We start from the raw sequence: 26,337 nt of genomic DNA, 5'->3' as shown, positions 1-26,337 counted from the left end.
TTCATTTAATCCATGGTTGCCCAAACTTAGAGACCATGGAACCCTTTCTGCCACATCACATACTTAACAGACCTGGGCATCGCTCGTCTCTTCCCACTCAAGTGGGGATGGTGGGAAGCCCGACACATGAAAGGCCGTGTTCAAAGCAAAAACAAAAACAAAACACACCAAACACCCCCAAACCAAAACCCAGAGGACAGTCGGGCTGATATGCAACTCATCAAAAATTATTCTTAAAAAAGAAAAAACTTCCCAAGCTAAAAACAGCTCTAGTAACCCGTCTCCATCCAGTAACTTCCTAGTGAGATTCTCAGTCATGTTCACCAACCACCACCCTTCCCCCTCAACCAAGAAAAACTGGGCATAGATTACAGAAGCAGACAACGTCCCCTCACTGCAGGGCGCCGCCGCCGCCGCCAGGGCCATGCTGCTGCGTGTGCGTGTGCGTGTGCGACACACTGGCGTTGAAGCCCAGCCCCTCACCATGGTCCCGTCATGACGCACCAGCCAGCAGAGTGGTTTCGCCGAGGGAGGGCTTGCCCTTCTCCAGACCACCCCCCCACACACACCCCCAACCCCGCCTGGAGGCAGCACAGGTGGGAAGCACAGAGGTGCCAGTGCTTGCTTCTTGTTGACGGGGAACCAGTGGCTTTTCTTACCGAGACTGGCCTCATGTCAAGTCCTTCAGTGGCCACTGGGCATGTCCCTAGTTTTCCAGGCTAATGTGAGTTGGGTAACAGGGCAACAGCAGGTTCTAACCTGCTCTCTAAGACCACCCGAATCTTTCCTCATTTGAAAAAATGAGCTCTAGGGTTACATACAAAACAAAGAAACAAATCCTGTGACTGCTGCCTATGCTGGCCTTTGGTCACCATCTGGTTTTCTTCTCAACACGAAATGTGTAGCACACATATACACAGTCACATATTTTCATTCCACCTTCATCTCAACCCATCCACGTAAGTTAGAGAATAACTGAATGATGGTTAAACATGTTTTATTTAGGTAGACATGGGTCAAAGGTTCAGCCCTGACTCTGCATTCAAGTTACTTCACTTCTGTGCCTCGTTGTTGCCACCTGTAAAATGGGTATCACAGTAACAATTCGCATTTATCACAGGCTTATGATGTGGACTCGCCCTGACCTGAATGACTGCTCCTCATTGTGCCAGCCAGGACGTGGGCCAAGTCATCCAATAACCTGCCCAGCCAGTGCTGGGAGCCAGGTGGTCTGGCCGCAGCTCTCATGTCAATCTCTTTGCTTTACGTCCTCCAGCAGGAGCCGTCTCCAGCATTGTGGGAGGAGTAAGTGGCGTGAAACGTGTAAAGCTTTTGCACGGACCAGGCGCCCAGCACGTGTTCAGTAACCGGAGCTGCTGTAGGTCCAGGAGCCCTTATCTGCGACCCGAGGGGCCACTGTGCTTCGCAATTCAAAGGTTTTCAAGAGAGAATTTTCAAGGGAGTAAAAAGGCAACTCACAGAATGGGAGAAAAATTTAGTAAGAGTTTACTATCCAGAATATAAAGAACTCCTAGAACTCAACACCAAAAAAACAAACTCAATTCAAAAACGGACAAAGGACTTGAATAGATATTTCTCCACAGATACGTAAATGGCCAACAAGCACATGAAAAAAAAATACTCAACATCACAGTAAGTAGGGAATTCCAAATCAAACCACAACGGACCACCTCGCACCCACCAGGACAGCTATTATCAGGCGTGCGGGTGAGGAAGCGGTGCATGGGAACCCGTGTGCACTGCTGACGAGAATGTAAATGGGCCCGAGCTGGCATGGCTCAGTGAATAGAGCGCTGGCCTGTGGACTGAAGGGTCCTGGGTCCAATTCCGGTCAAGGGCACATGCCTGGGTTGCGGGCTCGATCCCCAGTAGGGGGCATGCAGGAGGCAGCTAATCAATGATTCTCTCTGATCATTGATGTTTCTCTCTCTCTCCTTCTCCCTCCCTCTGAAGTCAATAAAAATAAAAAATTTTTTTAAAAAGAATGTAAATGGCACAGCCACCGTGTTAAGCAGCATGGCAGTTTCTCAAAATACTAAACACATTATCACCCTGTGGTCCAGTCATTCCACGTCTGGTCGGACACTGAAGCAGTGAAAGCAGGGGTTCACAGACATGGGCACCCCAGTGCTCACAGCCACACAGCTCCCTCCAGCCAAAGGGGAAGGCACCCCACTGGAGGCGACAAGGGAATACTCCTCGGCCTTGAAAAGGAAGCGCTGACATGCTACAACATGCATGGGCCTGGTAGACACATGCGAAGTGAAATAAAAAAGCCAGACACCCAAAGACATACACTGTCCAAGTCCAGGATATGAAGGACCTAGAAGAGTCACATTCAGAGACAGAGTGGAGGGTAGGTGCCAGGGCCTGGGGGAGGGGCCCGGGGAGTCGGTGTTTCATGGTGATAGCGTTTCCGTTTGGGATAAAGAAAAGGTTCTGGAAATGGATGGTGGTAATGGTCGCATAACAACATTAATGAACTTAATGCCCTGAACTATATACTTACAAGTGGCTGAAATGGTGAGCTTCATGTGCATTTACCACAAGAAAAGAATAAGAGAGACAGAAGCACGGCCTACACCAGTGATGGCGAACCTATGACACGCGTGTCAGAGGTGACACGCAAACTCATTTTTTTGGTTGGTTTTTCTTTGTTAAATGGCATTTCAATATATAAAATAAATATCAAAAATATAAGTCTTTGTTTTACTATGGTTGCAAAGATCAAAAAATTTCTATATGTGACACGGCACCAGAGTTAAGTTAGGGTTTTTCAAAACGCTGACACGCCGAGCTCAGAAGGGTCGCCATCGCTGGCCTACACACTGCCTCGCAGGCTGGGAAGCCTTGCGTGCTGCACACCCACCGGGTGCACCCCCAGCTCCAGGCCTTCGTGATCACGGCCCGCTCACAGCTGAGCCAGCGAGGGGCACCTACCATCGCTTCCAAACACTCATCACGCTGTGCAGCTGCAGAAAAAGCCTTCCCTTGCATCTGCGTTCTTTTCACGCACAGCACGACTGCACCCTGGTCCACCTGGCCTGGCTGTCTGCCCGTCGCTGGCCGCGGGACACGGGGTCGTGGTGGCAGGAAGGCCGTGGCCGAGGCCTGGCCTGAACTACCCAGTGGACTGTGGGCAGCAACACCCCCCACAGGCACGTAGCGCTCAACCAAATCCCTCAGGATTGAAACACATACTTTCCCCCTTTAGTTAGAGATGGGAGGGAGGGGAAAGGAAGGGATTAATTTAAACTCTTACAAAGGAAAACTAAAACTTTTTGCTAAGGAACTTACACTTACCATCTTGTTCCCACAGCCAAGCCATCTCTACTAGTGCTCAAGTTACGGAGGCTGCATGAAGGCGGGCCCAAGCCTGGAGCAGTCAAGTTCTTTCCTAACCATTTGGAAGGGCCTACAAGCTGGAAGCTGATTTCAGAAGGAGCCAGTCCCCCTTGGGAACGTGTCAGATCTTTCGTCAGAAACCCCGGGCCTGGGACACGTCAGTCACTGGGGCAGCATTTCAGAAAACAGCCTGGGGTCACCTGAGTCTTGAAAAAGAGAGTTGTTCCTACAGAACGCTACCGCCGACGGCAAGCAGAGCCTGGTAAACAGGATGTCACCAGACGAAAGCTGCGTTTCCAGCTGACCACGGAATTAAAACGTTTAAAGACCATTTCTGCGGCAACTACTTGAGTTATCGCCCAGTTGAACCGATCAAATTGAGAAAAGAAAAAGATAGAAGGCCACGCAGCGAACAGACCATAACTTTATTGGAGATTTACTCAGCTACAATTATTACACAAAAAAAAACACGATGGAAGGTAACCGCGGCCCATGAGTGCAGACGCAGCCTTCTGCTGATGACGACGGGTGAGGAATCACGTCCCTTAAAAACAGCTGCGTGTGTGGTGGTAAAGACTTTATTGTCAATCAGAGTTCACGTTAGTATTACTTGATTTTAGTCATTTTCCTGCACTCTATTTACAACAGAAATGCCAGAAATGTCACTTTTGTTCACCTTCGCAGTTTTGCTGTGTAACCAACCGGCTGCCACAGTGAATTCTGAGCACATCTACAAAATCTAAACTGTCTGGCTGATGTCCAAATAAAAACAGACTGAAAAAGAAGCAGTTAATGATTAAAATATATTTACAAGTCAGTTTCGCGAGACCATTTTCACTGCTGGTGGAAAATACCGAGTCTTAATGCAAGCTCCCTAACATCACTCCTAGGGTCTCCAACTCTTAAGATCATTTTAATATGCTCGGTCTTCAATGTGTCTTAAAACCATTTCATGAACAATATAAAATAAAGGAATTCATCTGGAGATAATTAAATTCCTGAAAAGTAATCAGTGGCTGAAAAAATACACCTATGTAAATGGAATTAAAATAACCGTCAGGTGATAAACGCAGCGTGCGCCTCTCTTCCGCAGAGGACAAAGCTGGCTAAGGACTCAACGTCATTCCAGACGCCGCTTAAATAAAAACACCAAGGTCTCCGTCTCGCGGGTTACATTCTGTGAGAGAATGAGATCCCCTCAGAGTGAGATGTAAAGGAAAACCCCGGGCCCGGGGCTGGACGCAGTGGGTCTGGGCTGGATTGCTCTGCCGCCCGCAGCCCCGCCCGCTCCAGGCGCCCACGGAAGGGCCGACTGCCGGTGAGCGCCGGTGCATGAGCTGAACCACCGGAACCAAAGGCGCCTACATCTCTTGCGATTTAGGCCGGGGAATCTGAATCTCTCTGAGGGCAAGCTATTATTAAGAAAATAAAAATATTAGTATGTTCAATGATAAAAATTACAGGAGTGTTAGAGGTCATTCTACATTTAATCACATCACATAATATAAAAGAAAAAAGTAACAAACATTTTTAAACATAATTAAGAGTTCAGTTAACAAATCTCTGTCATACTTTCACAAACAGTAAAAATGCCACAGACGAGAATGATCCACTGAAGTTGTGCAAGGATACATGACACATTGCAGGCATTAGAATTATCTTTTTCAAATTCGGTAAATCAAAACAGCAGCGAGGCCAAACCACATTTTTTGCTCTCAGTTAAGCATATTTCCTTGAAATGAGGTAAGCATGGTACCAAGTGCAATGCTGCTCTGTGCTCCATGGGGGGCGGGGGGGGGTGACAAGCGCAGCGCAGTGGGGGCGGCGAAGGTACACACAGAAGTTAAAGACGTTTACAATGAGGGCCAAGCCCACTGGCCTCCACACAGCCCGGGGAGCCTCTGCGGTCAGCTTCAGGGCAGGCGTGCAGGCCTCCCCAGCGCCCGCAGCACCCACAGGCTCACGCTGCATCCCGCCTCCCGTCGCCACCACAGGACGGAGGGATGGCACACACGGTGGGAGGAGGAGGGGGGACGGGGATGGGCGGGCAATGCAGTGATCCTTTTCCTAATTAACAGACGCGAAACATTTCAACAAGCTCAACGGGAACGTTACAGCATTAGATTCAGCAGCACAGAGCGTTCATAACCATTTCACTCGCCTAACTCATAGCTTTTCTTTATAACAGAGCAACCAGGGGTCAGAGACTGCTTCAAAGTGGGAGTCACAAATTAAAATCAGCTAATTTTCTCCAGCAAAAAAACAAACAAAACCAGAAATAGCTCGTTTGCTGCTGATAAAACATTTTGAATGGTAGCAGGAAATTTGAACCCCTGAGAATGTATGACCTAATCATATCCACGTCTGAACTTTTAAAGTATTAACAAAAAATACTCTTCTTAAGGTTACAAAATATATTGAGGCATTTTCTCCCAGTGGGAACTGTACTGTGAACAATCTGACATTGGTGCCAGGAGGCAGAGCCCCGCGACCCGGGAATGAGGGCGCTAGACAACGCAGCCCTCCGCCTGCAGCAGGTAGTCGGTGCGCTGTTCGGACATCTGTGATATGCCTTCATCACAAGTCAAATCCACACCCAGCCTTACTTGCTCATGGACACGGTTACAGTTCCGTAATCCAAGAATTGCTTGGTTTTAACTTGCCATGAGATCTTCTGCTAAGATTTTTTAAAAACGAAACAGAAATCTAAGGTTCCAAATCAGAATTCAGTATTTTAAAAACGAGGCCACTCAAATTAATTTGCTCAGGAACGCAATTAATAATTTAGATCCATCCCAATGTAAGATTGGGGACAAGTAAGGTTGGGAGCTGGGCGTCCCTCTCTGAGGCCTCCTCGCCAGTGAGGCGGCAGCCTCGGGCCGACACGTGCAGAGCGCTGCTCGGGGAGGGGTGCAGACAGCGGGAGGTACAGTATTCAACTGCAATTAAACAGAAATGCAGCACTGCAAGAAGATCAAGTTCAGAACGATGTGCTGGGAACATTAGACACCTCTGCTCAGCTTTCTTAACCTTCAAGCATAATTAATGGGGCAAATTGCAGCAAACCTCTACTGGTATGTTGGTGGGAGTGCAAGACCAGCCCACAGCTTTTATAAAGGTAAATTAAGAGGTATTATAGGTACAGTGCAAAAAAAAATTAAAATTTCAAGCATAATACATAAACATAGCACCAAACAGGGGGAAACGCATGCAGGAGAAAAGAAGAACTGAGGTATTTAAGTGAAGAGTGCCGACAGGTCTAATTAAAGAAACGTAGGCAAATGCCTAAAAATGTCTTTTTTTGTTTCTTTTCCGAAGACAGAAATAATGAGCTAGGTGAGCTAAATTAACAAGCTAAATCATGGACGCATCACAATCGCGGCAGTTTTCTCACACTTTAAACTCCCACAGCTAGCACAGCTTTGGTAGTGCAGTACACGCAGCATGGTGGACAGTGCAGCAGACACTCACGGGAGAAGGCGAAAGGGGAAGGTGCTGGGCCTGTCTTTAAATAAGTGACCAATGAATTATAAAATCTGCAGCATATTTTAGGTGTGATATGTCTAAGGTTAATTTTGTTAGAGAAACAGCCTATAGGGCAAAATTATTTGCCACAAACAATTTCTATCAGTGGAACTACCTAGCAGGAGGTTTTTTAAGTAAAACTGGGTAGCTAACCAAAGATCATTTTTATTATGGTGTTTTTTAAAAAATCCCGTCTACAGATTCTGGTTTTTTAAATGTCTTTAGTATACACGTGCCAGATCCAAATCTCCTGTTTTAAGTTACAGCTACACTAGTGGGTTGTGAATCCCACAGTCTCAACATCTAATACACAATAAAATGCAGGGAATGTAAAATCAGTTTGTTCCAAAAAAGATCAGAAATTAAAGCGTATCCATGAGGACGTTACGTTTAAGGCAAGAACCTTTGTCACACGTGGCACGAGAACACTAACACTGGATTCACCAGCTGGCCAGCCAATGCCATTGACATCTGTCCCCCACGATTAAGTGCAATGGCGCTGGGAACACCATCTTCGCAGAACGTGGGCACCGAGGTGACACGGCACACGTCCCCGCTTCGCAGCGTCCTCTGGGCTCCCCAGTACAGGCTGGCGATGCCGCACAGACCGGGGGCACGAGGACTCTGCGTCACTCTAGGGACTGTGTGAGTTTTCAGCTCCCTGGCCTCCTAACACTAAGCCAAGGTGAGGAAATTATACTAAAAACAAAACAAACCATCCGTAATTGCTCTGAACGCTTGCTAAATGCCATCATTAAAGCACTCTTGTGGTTTAAACAAAGCAGAAGTGAGGAAAGAAGACAAGATTGTGTTTGCGCAAAAAACTAAAACTACAATTAGTTCCAAAATTTTTATACATAGGTTAAATGTTTTATTCTGTAATCTATCCTGTTATCAAACAAACTTTAAATTCTGCCTTCTATTCATTCCGCTCAGTATCAACTTTAAATCATCCTTTTCAATCTAAGTATTTTCTACCTTATTCTGCTTTTTTGTTTTTTAATTTTAAAAAGGGGCTTTAGCTGCTGGGAACCTGAGGTTGATTGGCTTTGAGGCTGCGGAGGGCTCTTCTTGCCGCTGCAGACTTGGCGATCCTGTAGCTGCGACCCACGCCTTTGAACTTTCCCTTCCCCACCACCTCCACGGTGACTCTGACCTTGCCATCGTAGGTCCTCTCCGCCGGGCTGTAAAGAGGCCAAACAGCATGAATTAGAAGTCGGAGTATTTATTATGACTGTCAATCAGCTCTGAGTGTGAGCTCTCGGCCGGGAGCCTGCACAGGCTGACACCACACCAGGGAAACGTGCACGACGGCTCACGCACAGCGGCCGGCGGGCTGCCGTGGCTTCTTTAATTCAGCGTCACTTTATAAAACAGCAGAGAAGTCGATCAGACTACAAGTAGAAACTGCGGAGAGCGTGCCCCCGTGTAAATATTTTTCGGAATCGTTCATTTACGGCATCTGTGAGAACTTCCCCCTGGATTTGAAATAAGTTAATTTTTTCCATGCACATCTTTGCTTACCTAAACTTGGCGGTTTCTGGTTCCATTTCAAGCAATTCTCGCACAGGGGAACGGGGCACATTTGCAGAAAATTTTTCTGTAATCAAAGTGAAAAAATAACGTAAATAATACCCTTGAAGTTGCTTTGAATTTTGATTCTGCTTTTTTTGAAGGGGAGCCACAGTACCTATGAGTGGCCGCATCATAGGATAGTACACCTGCCAAACCATCTCCAGCGACATCCCACTGTCCATGTAAATGGCACCAGCAAGTGACTCAAAAATATCCCCCATGGCCTTGGGGACTTCAATGTCCTCCTCCTTCTCCTCATCCTCCTCGGACCGCCTGAGCTGGGGAGAGAAAAGGGACTGTGAGCAGGAGGCAGGAAGGCAGCTTCCTTTCCCGGCTGGGACCCTCATTCCATCGCTAACAAAGGTAACGATACCAGCTGTTCACGGCTGCCTCCACATGGCACTAGGTTCTTCACAAGCAGTAACTTACCTAAAAATGAAGTGTTTTCAAATTTCTCCAAAAAAAAAAAAAATCCCCTCCCTTTTAACAGTCTATACCCAGCAAAGAAAAAAAGATTATTTTTCAATAAGAACAAAATTTTTAACACAAAATTAGAAATAGTCAATAAATAAATGTATTTTAAAAACTTTCAAATTCACTCATCATCAAAGAACTGCACCTCCGCAGAGCTGCCGGGCGGCTGGGCAGGGCGGGGGAGTGCTGGTGGGACAGGCAGGGAGGACGCACGCTGCTGAGGGCACGGACGGCCCCTTTCTGGGCAGGGAAACCCTATTTGGAAGATATTTTCCTCCAAGCTCCTTTTTATGAAACACTTAATGCATGTTTGCTGTAAAAGAGTACCTGACAAACAGCAGGTATTCAACTTCACAGAATAAAAACTTACATGCGTATCAAAAGCCTTTTAAAGGTTCACAATTGTTTTTTCGCAGCAATTCCACCTCTGGGAACTTATCGTAAGGAGGTAACTGGATATATAAGCATATTTATCACATTATGTTTATTAAAAGTCCTAACTAAAAGCAGCTTAAATACCCAGCTGCAAGGACGACTAGATGCGCTCCCTGACAGCCGTGCCCTGACCAGCATGCAGCTACTGACAGTCACCCCCACACACGCAGGGAAAAGAAGAGAGTGTGGAAAACCACGCATAACATAACCCCTCTTATACGCATGTTTACATCTGCCTTCTAAAATAAACATAAACTACTTGTGAAAGAGAAATTAAAAGGAGGGGACAGTAATTTCTAAACAGTTTTTAGTGAAACAAAGTTCTATATACAAATTATAACACTGACTACTGGGAAATAAGAGTTATTGTTCATACATCATGGTTTTGAGGTAGAAAGGAATTTTAAAGCATATGAAGTTTAATTCTTTCCTTTTACAGATGAGGAAACTGAGGCCCAGAAAAGTGGAGAGAATTCTTAAGATCAAATAGTAAATTTAAAAAGCCAGACCATGACATTTCCAAATAGTTTTTGTAACTTCCATACATATTTATGTAAACGACGGAGAGGAAAAAAGAATGAACACAGATTACAGAACCAGTAGGTCCCCTCGTCATGTAAAAGGGCATTTAAATTTCGGAGAATCTCTCTCATTCTAAGCTTGCAGCGTTTGGGAGGATGAGACCAGAAGTGATGCTGACTGCGAGACGGTTCTACGGCCTAGTTTCCTGCGACACACTCGCTCTCACACTGCCCGGGGCAGCGCCGGCCGCCTGCACGGAGCCTGCCTGCCTGCGGCTGGTCTAGACTGAGAGCCTTCGCTTCCAAGGAAGTCAAGGGAATGCATGAAAGCCCCAACAACGGTTTGAAATTTAAAAAGGAACCAATCAAAAAAGAACAATGATAACAGCTATCAGAGGAATTTATGAATAAGTTCCTTCACTCCTTACAAAAAATCTACAAAAGGAAGGGACGCCAAGGAGTCAGCATGGGGAGGAGGAGGGACGCAGAGGAGTGGCGGCAAGCACCCGGCGCTGGGAACACCTAGGCAACAGCCTTGCCGACAAAGCTGCAGAGGAGTCACCAACATCAGAAGCAGCTCCATCACCAGCGAACCTCTGGCTGAACTTACGGAGAGGCCTCTCAAATCCCAACGGTTAGCAATGCAGAAGTTTGGTTTTTAACTGAGATTTTCCATTTCCAGTAGAAGCAGAATACGTGTTTGTCCTGCTTACCTGAGACGTGAGCAAATATTCCCGACACATGCTGAAGAGCAAGGCAGGGAGAAGCCCCGAGGAGGCCACTGGGTCAGGCCACCGCGGGGACACCTCTCGGGAGCCTGAACCGGTGGGGAAGGGTGCCACACTGGACCGCGCTGGGCTCCCTCTCCCTGTGAATGGCCACATGCCTCCATTCCTAAAATTCCCAAAGACTCCGGCCCACTGCACAGCTGTGAGCCCGAGCCCTGACTCCCCAGAGCCCCGGTCAGCGGCTCCCCCTCTGACTCGCACACGCTCAGCAGCACTGACCTCGGAGTCCATGCCCTGCATCTCGTTCTTCTCGAGCTGGAACTGCACAAACACGTCGATGACCTGGAAGAGCTCCGGGGACACGGCCTTGAAGTACTTGTGGTAGTCGTGCTTCACGGCCAAGGACGCGAAGATGGTGTTGTTGACCAGGGCGGAGCGCAGGTCTGTCAGGACGCCCGGGGAGTGCTGCCGCGGGTCTTCGTAAAGGTGCTTGGTTATGAGGTAGTCCAAAATCGCGTCTCCCAGGAATTCCAGGCGCTGGTAACAATCTGAGGGAGGAGCCAAAGGGGAGCCATGAGCCTGGGCAACGCCCTGACCCAGCTTCTGCAGAATGACTGGCGAGAGGCCTGCCCGAGAGCCATAGCAGAGACTTTTTTCTGGGTTCATTTCATACACACTCTTCAAGGACAAAATCACTTGACATCTCACTTGCTGAAGCCTCTGGCAATTACATTTTAATGGCAAATTAAGCACATTTCTTATATACACGTGTGGTCAGAAAATCTCTAGGTGGCCCGAAGACAAACGTCTTGTGAGGAAAACCTTTCCCAGGAGACATCCTTATCCCTGAGCCCTTTCCCCGGCACCGTCCTAAAGTCCCCACCACGCATCCCTTACTGAGCCCAACCCTGCGCGTCCGCCTCCACCGCGGTCTCATCACTGCACACCACTCACTCACACGTGAATGTATTTAAGTGGCACACGCCTCGCCATTTCTGGGTTACATCTGTTACACAGATAACAGTATAAGGAGACCCTCTTCTCAACCTGGATTAGAAACAGTGAAACTGAGCCCTGGCTGGTGTGGCTCAGTTGGTGGGGCGTCGTCCTGTGCACGGAAAGGTTGCCGGTTTGACTCCCGGTCAGGCATATGCCCAGGTTGCGGACTCGATCTCTGGTAGGCGTGCAGGAGGCAGCCAATCGATGTTTCACTCTCACATCGATGTTTCTCTCTCCCTCTCTCCTTCCCCACCCTCCCTTCCTCTCCCTCTAAAAAAAAAGATTAATAGAAAAAATGAATTTTACACAAACCAAGAGACTGAGAAATAAAAGTTGCAAAGTGAGCCAAGACCTTGAGCAAAAGCAGTTGATTGTCAAAATGTGAAAGTTACCGATATTAACCAGCACCTCATCTTTCTCCGTTAGTAAAGAGTCCCTTCGCCTGCGGAAACTGAGGCAGGGACAGACAGAATGACTTGCCCAGCCGCCCCCCAGGGAGGGGCTGAGACAGGCTAGAGCCCAGGCCTCACCCAGGACTGGGCGGTAGAAAACCCGGCCTCGTTACACTCTCCAAGAAAAACAGGTTTCGTTTCACCAATCTTTCTAGAATGGAGTCGGATGCCTTTTCACTTTTTGGCTTCACATTCCTCAGACCATCTTAACCTACATTCTTTTCCTTACACACACTTTCTGCTTGGCTTTGGTGTTCTGGACTCAAGCATTTGTTACTGTGAGACAGAAAGACACATGGACTTGAGCTGTGTTGCGCAGGCTGACGCGGTGTTAGCTGTTAGGTGCCCGTTCTTCCTTCTAAGGCAGCGGTCGCCAACCGGTGGTCCGTGAGGTCTGAAAGGTTGGCGACGCTGTTCTAAGGCAACGGGCGGGGAGCCTGTTACATACAGACGGGAAGCAGCAGGGAGCACAGTGCAGAGAAGACGGCAGCGGTCAGAGCAAGGGCATGAAGCCTCTGTGAAGCAGGTTCTTATCACCTATTCATCTTTAGAATTACGATAAAAGGGTGTGGAAGTACCTCCAGAACACACACATACATCAGGAGCCCAGAGCAGCCCTGGGCGGCAGAGAGCCCCTGGGCGGGCTGAGACAGGAGCGACACCCCACGATGCGGCCGCCCCCCGGGATCCCGCAGCACGTGACGTGACATGTGTGAGCGGGACAGAGGGCCACCCCCTCTTCCCAAAGAGCAGCGCCTGCTCCCCAGAGGAGAGGCCAGGCTTTCCGCTGGCCGTGGCCTCCCCCCCGCCCCGCGTGTTAAGCACCGAGTCTGAACACGCACAGATCATTTTTCTATGAGGCCAAAATAACGCGATTAACACGTGGCCGCACTTTCAGAGAAGCGCGGCGGGCCTGGCGCCTTACCGGTAATGGTGTTGTAGTGGTAGGAGGCGTGGGTAAACGCCTGCAGAAGGTAAGCCTTGTTCTTGAATCTGTAGTTGATTTTCTCTTCAAAATTCTCAAAACCGGATATGAGGTGCGTCAGCGTCTTATCTGCGTCCGGATGGTCGAACATGCAGCGGGGCGGGATCTTCAGGCAGCCGTACTCCACGTCCCTCCCCGCGGCGGCGCGGGGGCTGGCCGGGGCCGGGGCCGGGGCCGGGGCCGGGGCCGGGGCCGCCCGGCTCCCTGAAAGGCTCCTTTGTTGGCTGCCGCAATTCTCCCGGGCAGGGCACACGGCCTTCTCGCGCTCAGTCCTTTTAATTACAGGGAGCACCTTCAGCCCCAGCGAGCAGAGGAAAAGCTGAGCCGCCCTCTCGCCACAGCTGGTTAAATAGCAGCCCAGCAGGGCCTCCACGCAGTCGGCGATGCTTTTGTCAGCAATGCACTGCTCCGTGTGCAGGTCGTAAGAAATGGACTGTTTCCCTGTGTCAACACCACAGTTTTCCTCTGACGGGTTCCAGAACCCCACCACAAAGTCATCCTCTTCCACAGCTTTGCTAGGATCCAGATAGCACATGGCATCCCAAGAGCTATAGTCAAAGTCCTCGAAGTCTGCTGAAAACGGCATGCTACCTAAGGAGGCTTTTTTGGGCATTTTCCACTCATATGCTGAGTCGGCGGCTGAAAAGGGGGAGAGAGGGATTTTCTTCACAAACGCTCCCGAGCCCATCAGCATGTTGTCTATGAACTGGATGTGCTCCTGGTCGTACTCCAGGAGGTCGTCCTCGTCGTCGGCGTCCTCCTTGGGGGCCCTCCACAGCAGGCCCTCCTCCTCGTCCTCGTCAAAGTCATCGTCCAGTTTGCCATTAGCCAACATGCAGTCCTTTGTCTGCAAGAGGGGAATGGGGCAGGAGGGAGACATAGCTGCTGGTTTTAAAAGGTTTGGAGACTCAATAAAAGCAAGGGTTATGGATAATTTCAAATGACAACCACAAATACTAAAAGGCAACTTTAAAATCACAGCCATTTGTTTTCAATTAACATAAAATAAGTTATTTAATCATATAAACAAAGTAAAACATGTTCTTTGAATGTTCATTTTCTGAGTTATAAAATGACCTTTATCCAGTCCGAAGCTTTAAGCTGATGATTTTATACATGGAATATGAAGTTAAAGTTAATGGCCACAAGGCAAAATTCAGCTGAGAACTCTAACTCCGGCAGAATACACAATGAAAGTACTCATATGCCAACCACAGAGATCTTCAATTTTGCCGAAAAAGTTCTAAAAGATTTTCAAATTAATAAAATTAAATTCCAAATGCAAAAAAGCATTATCTTTGCAATTAAGAGTATAATATAAAACAGATAGAATTATTTCTTAAATATTTGTAACATTAAAAATGTGCAAGTTTCATGATATAGTGTCTGTCCCTATTTCTACTTCAAATCAAAGTACATTTGCTACAATGTAAAACTAAATTGCTTTACTTTGAAAACTAAAAGTGATCACTGACCTAAGCTATGAATTTGAGAAATTATGCTTTTCCCCTCCACTGAGCTACAGTAATCAGGGTAACTGATTATAGCGTAACTGACAAAAATAGAAGAAAATTTAGACTAACATGAAACACAACAATCCAATTTCTGTCAGAGGATCTTTGCTAATTCCAATTTCTTTGGCAACAGCTTATTTGTGAATGACAACCTTAATAATGGGCTAGGATTCAGTAATGACGTAACTTTTTTGCAATGCTAGGAAGATGCCAAATTTCTGTTGAGTAATAAAATAAAAATAAAAAAAAACACAAACAAGAAAAACCACACACATCAAGACTTGACTCTGGGGGAGAGGCAGCAGGCTGTGCTTCACTTTTGAGAATGACAACTTTCCAGAGTGTTCTGAAAGGTTTTCAAACTTTCTGTCAAGCGCTTTTTAAATGCTGCAAATATTTTCATTTTAAGCCAGACTCAAAAGAGATACAAACTGTAATTGTTTGAAAAGAAATAAGAGCAGTGAGCCAAGCCATATACCTTTAACAATGTATATTTTTTTAAATAAAAAAAGTTTATAAAACTTTTTCAAGAATAAGGAACTAAAAGGAACTACAATGGCAGACCTCGAGGAACTATTCCCTGTTAAAAATCCTATACTTTCCTGGTAACACGAGATTTTTCTTTTTTTTACTAACTGTTTGGTCCTTAGAAGAAAGGGCCAAATTACAATTAAAAAAAAAAATCAGACTGAATAATTTTTAATTAAAAACATCCACATATTTTTATAGAGACGCTAACGTAAGCTAAAATCAGCGGAGTGCAGAAAAGCAAGAAACAAAACAAAGGACTGAGCTTTATCACAAAGAAGCTGTATGACCTTGGGCAAAGTTCTTTAAGTCCCAGGGTTTCCGTTTCCCTGCAGAACAGTGGGATTCTACCTCACTCAGTGGTTCCCAAGAGCACTTCACGCTCTTTAAAAATAAAAGCCCAGCCTGCAACTCTCCTCCACAGTCCCCGTGCGCTTTCTACCTAGCGACTGCCCCGCATGATTGCTGAGGGGCAGGGCAGTGACAACAGGAATGCAACGAGACTATGCTTTGCAATAGCATGTAAGGGCCTGTTTCATTGTATAAACTACTCAGTGGAAGTAGGAACAGTATTTTTAATGTTTTCCAGGAACCAAAGTGCCAGTTCTTCTGCAATGTCAAGAAAAGGAACTGTTTGCTAGACCTTAAAAACAAAAACACAACTTTTTTAAATCAAAAGGACATGACTACATCAGCTTTATTCTTCTATATTCGTAGTTTTTTTAAAAAGTCAATTATATTATAAAACAGTATTTACAGAGCACGATAATTGTTGCCAGAATAATTTTTGTAAAAATGTATTATTTTCTCTAAAGTTCTCAGTCTACACATTTCCTCCTAAGGTTCTACCTATCTCTAAATTAATAATATGTACTTTTTCTAACCCAATTCTTATTAAAATATTCTCCTCATGTTTTCCCACATAAGTTAACTATCTGTAAGTCAAAAACTGCGTGACTAAAAATATACTCAATACAGAGGTAACATCCAGACTGGGTCACCGAGTGTGTGACCCAGAAACACTGACGACAGACGGCTGGGACCTGCACGTCAGAAAGAAGGCGACACACACAGCCGGACGCGCCTGCTCACCGTCGCGGAAGCGAAAGGGAAGCCACAGCGCGCGGCTCACCGAGGGAGAGTCCCTGAGAGCCGGCCGCCTGCGCGCCGCGCCCCTGGCAGAGGCGCTGGAGTTCCCAGCCAATGCTGGCCGCTGCCCCACCAGCGCAGCGCCCAGGCCCTCCCAGGTGCCCTCTGCTGGCCTTCAAGACAAGATACCAGGAAGCAACCGCATCTTCTGAAATCAGGCAACATTTAAACTAGTGCCAGAAACCTACAACCTTTACGTACGGCGATTTATTTACTTATTATTTTTAGGTCACAAAAGAAGAAACAGTCCTGCAAAAACCCTGAGCTGCAAAAGCAAGATCTTACTGAAATTGTATTATTTCACAGACTAGAGATCATAGGTCACTGAAAAGTCATTTAACTGAACAGAGCTGAGTAGGGAATCTATGATAAACTATAACACCAACAGTAAGGTGAAATGTTATATAAAAAATGTTTTATTTTTCTTCTTTTGAACACTAAATTAGATAATCTTCTAACTTGCACAAAGGAAGAGAAAGTGTCTTCTTTCAAAATTGCAACATTGTTTCTAAATCCAATGAAAAGACAGTCTATTTATAGATATATTAAATCAATATATCAAATATATACTCTATTATAAACATACCAGGGGGAAAAAAACAAAAACTTAATAGAACAAATTTCTCCCCTCACCAAAAAAGGAATCCTCCGGTTACCACAAACTTACCATTTCATCCTTCTCCCATTTATCTGTGCTGCTTTTGTCTTGATTGACTACATAACCAGGAGGAAGCCAGTTCACAGGGGGATCGAATATGGACACCACCATGCGGCTGGGCAGCCCCTTCTTCTTCCCAAGCCGATACAGATTGCAGTTGCTGACCTTCGGCAGAAAAAGTTTACAACACACTTACTATGCACCTTCTCTGCTGTAACTCACAGGAGCATGTGAACGTATTTGTACCTAGATTATTATAACTGCTCATCAATTATAAAGACTGATGGAAAATATTAAGTCCTCTATCCTTTAGTGTAGTTAGATGAGTATTTGAGTTTTAAATGCAGATCCGAAAAAACTGATGTATCCATGCAAATTCCTTAAGTCAGAAGAAACAGTTCAATTTCAACCTGTAGAAAGCAGGTTGATATAAAATGATGATATAAAATGCAAAATGCTAATTTTGAAATTTTTGAAAAAGAATCCACATAAGTCCAAGAGGTCACAATATTCTCAATGAAGTAAAGTGAATCTGGCACTGAACAGAGCTCAAATTACTTTACAATGTGAGAGCCCACGCCACAAATAATTTCAAATGTAATGTTTTCTCCAACATCACTCCTTTGTTTTGAATGGTATTTCAAGATAGTATTGTTCAATCATTTTAAAGTCAAGCAAAAGGCAATAAAGAACAACTCCCTTGTTTATTTGCATCAATAAAACCCTTATTTCTGTTTTCCCTGAGGCTTCCCATCAACTCAAATTACTGCATTTCTGTCTCATTTTTACTTGGAAACTAGTGTCTAGAACTGTCACCTCATTTCCGTTTTCTAAACACTGGGTTTCTTTTTATTTAAGTCCTTCATGAGCCCTTCTTCCACGTAACGCAATCCCACGGGACCAGCACCCAGCGGGAGAGGCGCCAGGGCAGCGTCCCTGGGAGAACAATGTCAGCAGGAGCGGGCTCTGCACAGAACAGCGCGGAGGGAGAGGTGTCCACCGACCCCAGCACTTGCTGAAGGGCTTTCCTAGGCTGGGAAATTTAACAGCTCAAATAAATGCTAGTTCCTTCTCCATACTATGAGGACACAGCATCCCAGATGCCAGTGAGAGGAGGGAGTCACAAAGTCGATGGGAACAGTTGGCAGGAGAGAACTAAGGAAGGACGCGTGGAGCTCAGCGTGGGACAAGCCGGATTCAGCAAGGGGAAATGGGTGAGTGCTCCGAGAAGCCACCAGCTGCCGTGTGCCCCGGGGCCGGGGTCCGCGGGAAGACAAGGGCGTCGGCCTGGCTAGGAGACGGGCCTATCTGGGGCTGAGCACCCTGGAAGGTCTTACCCCAGGCAAAGGGAGGGGGAACTTCCACAGGAAAGAGGAGTCAAAGCTCTCTGAGCAGATGAATGGATGGATTTTCGAAATATAAAATCATGTCTTTCTTACCTAACAGGGTAGTCATTCTTAGCCTCTGATTCCCAACCACCCCTGGGAAATCTCACTCATATAAAGCTTATTTCCCAAACCGTATGTTAGTCCTAAATTCTCAATTATCTGAACATCCCACTTCATATTTCATGAGGTCTAAACACCCAACCTGAACCCTGATTCCTACATTTCTGTCTACCTCACAACCAGCATCATCATCGCCCCAACCTCCGTGTGTGTGTGCGTGTGTGTGTGTGTGTGTGTGTGTGTGCGCGCGCGCGCGCATGTGTGTGTGTGTGTGCGTGCGTGTGTGTGTGTGGTTGCCATCGCTACATCCTCCCTACCGTGCTGGGATGCAGCAGAGACGATGGTGAGAGGCAGGGGCTCCAGCCTCGGGTGAACGCCTGGCCGCCCCGGACCAGCTAGATGACCTACAGGAGCTAAGCTCTCTAAGCAGTTTTCTCATCTGCAAAATGGAGACGTTATCTACCTCCCAGGGGCTTGTTGAAAAGATTACGGGAGAAGGGCTGTAAGGTCCTGTCTAGTGCCTGGCGTTACAGGGCAATATCAAGGGCAGGTCGGTGCAATGGTGAAGAGCGAGGTCTCTCATAGCCAGGCTGGGCTGCCATCTACCTGCCATGAGCTCAGGCAGTTCGCCTCTGCTGCCCCAGCACCCTCATCGACAAGATGGAAGAAGAGAGCAGGCCTGGCAGAGGAAGCACTTCGTGTCGGCCAGCATCCCTGCCTCTGAAATGCCGCTCCCCCAGACGCCCACTTCTGCTCCAAAGCCAACTGACTGTCCAGCTTGGTTTGGTCTTGCTTTTCAACTCACGCTGCACGCTGCCACCAGACCGGTCATTTAAAACCACCACTTCACTGATATTCATAGTCCCTCATGCAAAAAGTGCCTTCAACATTCCAGTGACCTACACATTCAAAGTGCAGATTCCCTCGCCCAGGAGTACGGCTTCGACCCACCGCCTTTTCAGGTCTTTTCTCAGGAATTTCCACACTTCTGACCGTGGCCGCCGCCGACCCAGAGAGCCGACAGGCTCTGCCATTTGTCCATTTCACGGTCGCACTGTGGACACACCTCTTCCGTGAACACCTCCTCTGACCGTGAGTGGTAACCCCTCGCTGAGTGCTCAGGCTAAGTTATCTGCCGGAGCTAAGTTATCTGCCAAACAGGCACACGCTGACTTGTGACACCTCTTTTCATCATCATTAAAGATTTTACCTTCACTACTTTTCTTCCTTAAATCTTGACTCCACACTAAATTTAAGAGCGCGCCCTCCCTTTGTCTTATCAGGCACGGCTCACTCAGAGCCCGAGGCTCAGGCTCCTCCCGCTGGGTACTGAGCTGAGAAGTGCTGCTCTTTCCCTCCCCAGCACCCTGCGCCTCGGAGACGCGCGCCCCGTGGAAGCCGTGTCTTGTCCACCGAGACAGCGCTCTCCCAAGTAAACACCTCATTCACCTCCGTTAAGGAGGGCACGAGCTCTCACAGATGCTGCATCTGAATGTCTATCAGTCAGTCAGTCACATCAGATCAGCAGCCCCCAAACCTGAGTGCTTCATCGGTGACAAGCAGATCTGTGTCACTCCTGGGCACGCATGCCACCGGCTTCAGCGGCACATGACGGTGTGGGGTCCCTGAGGTTAATACTTTTCTTCTCCCCGAAACTACCCAATACTTGCAACCAATCCGGGCACAACGAGTAATTGTTCTAACTCTCAACGTAAAACGAGGAACTCTTACCTTTTTGCTTCTCATGTATGAAAGGCGGCCCTCGTGCGCATCAGGGTAAGTGCAAAATAGATACGTGGTGATGGCGTGCTTTAGGAAGGAGTCCCCCAGCATCTCGAGCCGCTCCAGGTTGAATCCATCGCTGGCATTCGAAAGGGTCAAAGCCTGAAGAATGAGTCCAGGGTTTGGGCCCAGAGTCCTGGAGGAGTAGCCAGGAGAGGGGCTCTGCGCAGAGCCCAGCCTGTCCTTGCACACGGCAACAGCTTCTGTGGGACCAGGCACTGTGGCCCCCACGGGACTGCCATCTGAGGTAGATTTGTTAGCATTTCCATCAAGGTATTTATTACTCAGTAGAGTACATTCATCGCTGGGCGTGGGCTGGTTCTCACAATTGTATAAATTCTGAATGGGATATGAGGTAGTTGGTTGTACAGGTATTTCCTGCTTGTAGTAATTCAGCTGATTTCCTTGGCAAAAGTCTCTGTTAGCTAAATCATAACTGCCATTGGCAAGATTTCTATTGTAAGAAAGACCGTTAATTGCTGTGAGGTCTGTGGGCACGTCAATGGGGAGCTTACCAGGTGACTCACTGAGTAGCGCTCTGCAGGTCACAGACATTTGGTCATGATTCTCTAGAGAGGAGGTTCTACTAGCACCTTGATGTGCAGCATGCTCAGGGACAATTGTGCTGTGCTTACAGTAATGGTCATTGTCAGCTGAAGAGGAGTTAGCAATTGAGATGAAAGATTTGCTGTCGATAGATTTTTTCCACCCAAAGTCTAAGTTAGGGTATCTGCAAAGACATTTTTATAACTTTTCATCAGATCCTTCAAAAGGGCTAGGCCTAGAGCAAGAGTCACCTGACTATGAAACAGAGATCCCTGTATTCGTGCTCCTACTGGAGAGGAGAAACCAGTTTCCAAGGCAGAAGCCTGCACTGCACTGCGGAGCGGACGGGCGCCTGCGCTGCTTCCATCCGTCAGTAACAGTGTGGCCGCCAGGCGCTGAAGCCGGGTCAGTCCTCGGCTCAGAGCTGGGAAACTTGGGGCCATTCACATAACCTCTCTGCGCCTAAGCTAACAACGCGGAAGAGGAGCGAACAACAGTTCCTGCCGTTCCATTTCAAAGTCCCTCACTCTCCAGAACCACATGGTCTTGCCAACTGGATAATCAAAATTAATCTGAGAGGTTAAGCCAATAATCCCCAGAGAGTGCAGAGACTTTACTAGTGGGGAAATAATGGGGGGAGAACATAGTGAAGACGAAGAAACCAAGGCACTGCTTTTCAATATAGATCCGTTTTGTAAGAGGAAGCAGGCTTCGAAGGTCAGCACGGTTACAAGGACTGTTTTCATTTCAGCTCCCATCGCTGAGGGAGGGATGACTATTTTTGATCCTAGTATCTCACCTCCCTCTATAACATCACAAGAACACAGGACTCAATATGTAGATTTTTCACTTAGGAATCAAAGGATGCATTTATGTCACCTATTAGGCATCCTTGTTCTTTTAGTCTTTTAAGAACCATTTTAGATAAAGTTAAAGTTTAAACTTAATTCAGTTCTTTTGTAAACAGGCCTACCTAAAATCCACAGGAAGGGATCTGACTCCCACGCCGGCATCGCTGGCTGTCTGGGCTCGGAGCTCCTCGGCGGTCAGAAGGCAGTGAAGGCGGTACAGAACGCTGGGGAGACAGACGGCTTTCCGCCACAGCGAGGCTGGGATCGGATGGATAGCACAGAGTTCGGGAACCAGTATCTTTGAATACGAAGAAATGTGAAAACATTAATATAAAGCAAACACACAGAAGAATGGAAAAGAAAGCTAAGATCACTTTCACTACTGGATAAGGACAAAAATCGTTAAGTACTAGCAAAATCTTATTTTTGAAAATATTTTCATACAAATCCTTGAAGGCCACACGGGGTTTATCCTAGGATTTATAAGGATGACTTCATGGTAACATTGTGTCAATGGACCAAATATATAAGCCAAACTGATGGCTGCTAGGTGAGGAGGGGGAGGGGCTGGGTGAAAAGGTGAAGGGACTGGGAAGTACAAATCGGTGGTTACAAAACAGCGACAGGGATGGAAAGTGCAGCAGAGGGAACACAGTCAGTAACACTGTCATAACTGTGTATGATGTCAGGGAGGTGTAGGGCTTACGGAAGGGACTGTGTGGGTGAAGTTATATAATGTCTAACCACTATGCTGTACACCTGCAACTACTGTCAACTGTAATTGATATATTGAAAAAAAATTTTCTTTTCAAATAATCCTTGAGGGCAAATGGGATTTATCCTAGAATTTATAAGGATGATTCATGTATAACTGTACCAATGGACCAAGGGTAAAAGTTAAACTGCTCATACTTACCAAAAAAATACTCAAATAAAAGTCAACACATAACATCAGTTAAACCAAAACAAAACCTAAGGGTTGGGCAATTTCCAAAACGTTTACAAGTCACTTAGTTCACTTGATAATATAAAATTCAAACTTATCTTTATTAAGTGATGCTCATAACATTACCTGTTTATTCTGCAGACTTTCCCATTTGGCTTTCCTCTTTTCAGCACTGCTTAGAGGAAGGGCTTTCCCTTTCTGGTTCAAATGGCGAGGTGTCAAAAGATTAAGTCTGCAAAAACGGCAAAACCATTTTATCAAACAGACCAAGTCCGCTCTCCCAGTGCCGCCTGCCCGCCTGAAGAGCTCATCGCCACCACGGACCCTGGACCACACCCTGGGCGGTCTGTGAGCACAGCATCTGGTTTCAGGGGCCAAGGGGGCAGTATACCGTGAACCTCTGCATGTGCCTACTGCGCGCTGGAAAAGCGCCCCAGGGGCAGGCTTACCGTGAGGATGTGTGGTCCACATCCAGCAGTGGCTGGTTGAGATTGGTCAGGTCAAGGTTGTACTTGGTTTTATAATATTCCGCAAAAGTTTCATACTCGGGGGAAGGAAATTTGCTCAGTGGGGTAAGGTCAGTGTACACATCAGCAACATAAAACCGATGAGGTTGATCAAAATTTCTATACCTAAAAAAAAATAATAATAATAATAATAATGACTTGTGGTTTAAATCAACTGTTCTCAAAACACAACTCACTGTTTTTAATATGGAAATGGAAACACGATTGTAAAGTAAGAGTTCAAAAGGTTAAAAATAAGTAACATTAACGAAAACTTTAATTCCAAATTATATATTTCAAGTGGATTTGAAAAAAAGCACTACATTTATATCGAGCAAAGCCTACCTGACCATCTCCCCTTCTGTCTTAGTACCTACACCTCCGTAACACACAGAAGCTAAAGGGCCTCATTAAGTAACTCTTCGCTCCATCGATATAAACAGCACAGAAAGCTTCCAATACCCACGCTGAGCAGACACGTGTACATTACCAATGCGACCGTGACACACCGGCCACGGAGGTGGGCACTACCCGTTACTAATGCCGGTAGTCGGATGCCAGCTACCACTAGCTCTGGCTTTGAGGCACACAAAGGAAAATCAGGCGAAAAGCATTAGAGCCAGCGCTCAGACGCTGAAAGTGCCTAAAATCTCCATTCCCTGCATTTGTACAAAATAAGAGAAATTCAGATTTACCAGTTCCTTCGAACTTAGTAACATTATTCCTTATAAAAATGTTAAGCGAAATGTTACTTATGATCAAATTCTCGAAGACTTTGGGGATTAAAAGGAGGGCGGTTTTAGGAAGAAAGCCTGTCAACACCCTCAGATGACCTGATCTTTCACGACAGGATTCAGGTGTTGTTTTATAAGGACATGAACTGGAGAAAACAAGTCCACCATGAAGGGAAACAGCAATGCCAAACCGCAGCGCACGCTCTCCCATGCGAACAGGTGACTCTTCGGAAACAGCGCCCCGCCAGCCCTCATCTCCGCCAACCGCTCACCTTGGAATGATAACTGCGTCCTGGTAATCTTCCAATTTAAAAACAAAGGGTGTTTCTTTTGAGTACTTTGTACTGGGGATGCCTATGCGAGCTTCTGATTTCTCAATATCTTCCATGAATTTAAAGTCAATGTCCAGAGTGCTGGAGTCATTCACTTAGGGAAGAAAAAACTGTTAGCTTGTTAAAATATCAATAGGAAAAGACTCTGACGTAAGCTCTCTATTCACATGTGTCTAACACAGAGTTACCACGGTAAGAGGCTTCTGTATTATGTACAAAAGCAGCTGCCAAGCCAAATGTTCCTTCTTTCGAGTCGGGTCCTTACCAACATTCAGAGGTAGAACACAGTATGCTGAGTCAGCGTCTGTGGGCTTGAATTCTAGTGCAGGCTTTTCAAGGCGAAGAATATGTGAGAATATATACTGGTGGAGCCTTGTAATCAACTCGAGCATCTGGAGAGACAGCGTGAAGCCAGACTTCTTCAGCTCGATGGATATGGTGACCTCTCCAGAGCGAGTGTACACCGGAAAGTGCGGAATCTTAGCACAAAGGAGACAAAGTGCCCACGGTTAACAGGTACCGATTCCTTTCTAAGTATTTCACTTCAGGAGAGAAGTGATGCTTTCTATCAGGAAGCAGGAGAGACAGCTCAATTTTTAAATACTGAACACACTGCAGGAACAAGGCAGTCACTCTTAGGTCGTTTTCCGCCTAACATCGGCAGTCATGATGCAGTGCCTCACCTGAGGTATGGGTTTGGCTGTCAGTATCCCAAAGCATCTTGTGGTGTCCTCAGGGGGATAGAGCTTCCGTCTTCTGAAGTTGAGTTCATCAGGTAATGGGGTCGTTAGAACCATTCCTATCACATACAGGTAGCAGGGCTGATCGGGTTTGGGATAGCTATCCCTCAGACATTCTGGAATCTAGAATTGGAAAGAAAAACTCAGCATCATGCTCAAATATAATAGCCTCTTTTCCAGATGTTGGCAAGAAAAGAAACTTACTCCGGGCTTTACCAAATGCTGCTGAGAAGCTGAGAAAAGAACTGAAGCACAAGACCGCCTATTGCGTAGCCCGCTGGAGAGTAAATAAGCATTTCTCAGGTCTGGGATACAAGGCCCATGTTCACCTACCCAAAATGCACTGCTGATTCTACAGCTGGAACCAGAAGTCAGACTCGGCTGCTTTAGTGCATGAACTGCCACCGATCCACCTGGACACATACGCTGAGAGAACGGACTCTGACGCCTAGCAGGCCACACCCTAGCTCCTGACAGGTGTTTGTACTTATGCCCGCCAGTGTGCCCCTCACCCTGAACAGGCACCCTTCCACTTATCTATTTGATCATACAAATCCTCTTCTGTCTTAGCCCCACACGTAAGTAAAGCAAGCACCTTATCACCACAGTGAGTAAAACAAAGAATACCTCTTTAAAAGAAATACACTAGTTCTGGATAGAACCTGATAGGTGAGTCTAAGAACCCTTTCGGAAAGAAAAAGAGGTGCCATGTCGGAGTGGGCAGGGGCAGATCCGAGGGCAGGAGCGGGAGGGGAGGCAGTGGAGGTCCAGAGGGGGCCAAATGACAGGGTTTGGGAAGCCAGCCAGGGGAGCTGAGATTTGATGCAGCAGGAAAGAAAGTGACAAGGCCAGATTTTTATTCGGCTCTAACCAATACTAACTGCTTTTGGGTAGCACTGTCTTCGCTTTGTAGAGCCTGGTCTGCCTGGGACACTGGTCTCTTCTTCATCATGCAAATCAAGCTCTTCTTCATATTTAACAGTTTCTTTCCCAACTGGCATCAAATGGTCATCCAGTTCACCTACGAAACGTAAAGAGAGCTGACACACGCAATACAGACGCTGTCCCCCTAATCAGCCGACGATACGGCGGAAGCAACTGGAGGAGTAATGACAACTAAAGCATCTTTGCTCTTACTAAAAACGTAACTGAACGTGATACTTAAGGCAAAGTCTATGCTGAATCCATATATTCAATATGAGCAGAATTTCAAAAACAAAAACATCCGAACAGGAAAAGAGCACATTGTCATCACTTTACAAAAGCCATGGGGATCACGTCCTCCCGTTTTTAAGGAAGTGGATTAACTTGTACACTAATATAGGTTAGTTTGAGAGACTGGTGTTAAAATGCAAACATTCATGATTCAACAGTATATGGAAACCTTTATGTATCTAAAAGGAGTTAGTAAAGAAAGCGAAAAAGGAGAGCTGTCTGTAGCTCAGCAGTGGGAAACCAAGCCTCCTCCCCCGACACAGCTCACAGCTCCACAAAACCTGTCGACCTATAAAGTCCTTGACATGCTTTTGCTTTACAATGTTTT

General features: G+C 46.6%; 1 protein-coding gene across 10 annotated transcripts in view; it reads right to left on the bottom strand.

The window, feature by feature from the left end:
- Positions 1 to 3,772: 3,772 nt before the first annotated feature.
- Positions 3,773 to 26,337, bottom strand: part of DICER1 (dicer 1, ribonuclease III) — a 63,837-nt gene continuing 41,272 nt past the window's right edge. For 9 of the 10 annotated variants that reach the window (XM_036317973.1, XM_036317994.1, XM_036317947.1 and 6 more), the window contains 14 exons: positions 25,676 to 25,815; positions 24,738 to 24,917; positions 24,320 to 24,533; positions 23,995 to 24,148; positions 22,932 to 23,114; positions 22,609 to 22,714; positions 21,659 to 21,834; positions 20,089 to 20,869; positions 16,919 to 17,074; positions 13,001 to 13,907; positions 10,904 to 11,172; positions 8,582 to 8,744; positions 8,416 to 8,491; positions 3,773 to 8,075 (listed from right to left, as the gene is read on the bottom strand). In XM_036317973.1, the coding sequence (XP_036173866.1) occupies positions 7,910 to 8,075; positions 8,416 to 8,491; positions 8,582 to 8,744; positions 10,904 to 11,172; positions 13,001 to 13,907; positions 16,919 to 17,074; positions 20,089 to 20,869; positions 21,659 to 21,834; positions 22,609 to 22,714; positions 22,932 to 23,114; positions 23,995 to 24,148; positions 24,320 to 24,533; positions 24,738 to 24,917; positions 25,676 to 25,815 (3,671 nt within the window). In that variant the 3' untranslated portion in view covers positions 3,773 to 7,909. Of the gene's footprint in view, positions 8,076 to 8,415; positions 8,492 to 8,581; positions 8,745 to 10,903; positions 11,173 to 13,000; positions 13,908 to 16,918; positions 17,075 to 20,088; positions 20,870 to 21,658; positions 21,835 to 22,608; positions 22,715 to 22,931; positions 23,115 to 23,994; positions 24,149 to 24,319; positions 24,534 to 24,737; positions 24,918 to 25,675; positions 25,816 to 26,337 lie in introns of those variants that run through there. The other variant, XM_036318002.1, reaches the window with a different exon arrangement.

Source organism: Myotis myotis, unplaced genomic scaffold (assembly GCF_014108235.1).
Source record: "Myotis myotis isolate mMyoMyo1 unplaced genomic scaffold, mMyoMyo1.p scaffold_m19_p_1, whole genome shotgun sequence".
Classification (NCBI taxonomy): domain Eukaryota; kingdom Metazoa; phylum Chordata; class Mammalia; order Chiroptera; family Vespertilionidae; genus Myotis; species Myotis myotis.
Note: the sequence above shows the minus strand (reverse complement) of the source record. Positions and strands in the feature narration are given on the sequence as shown.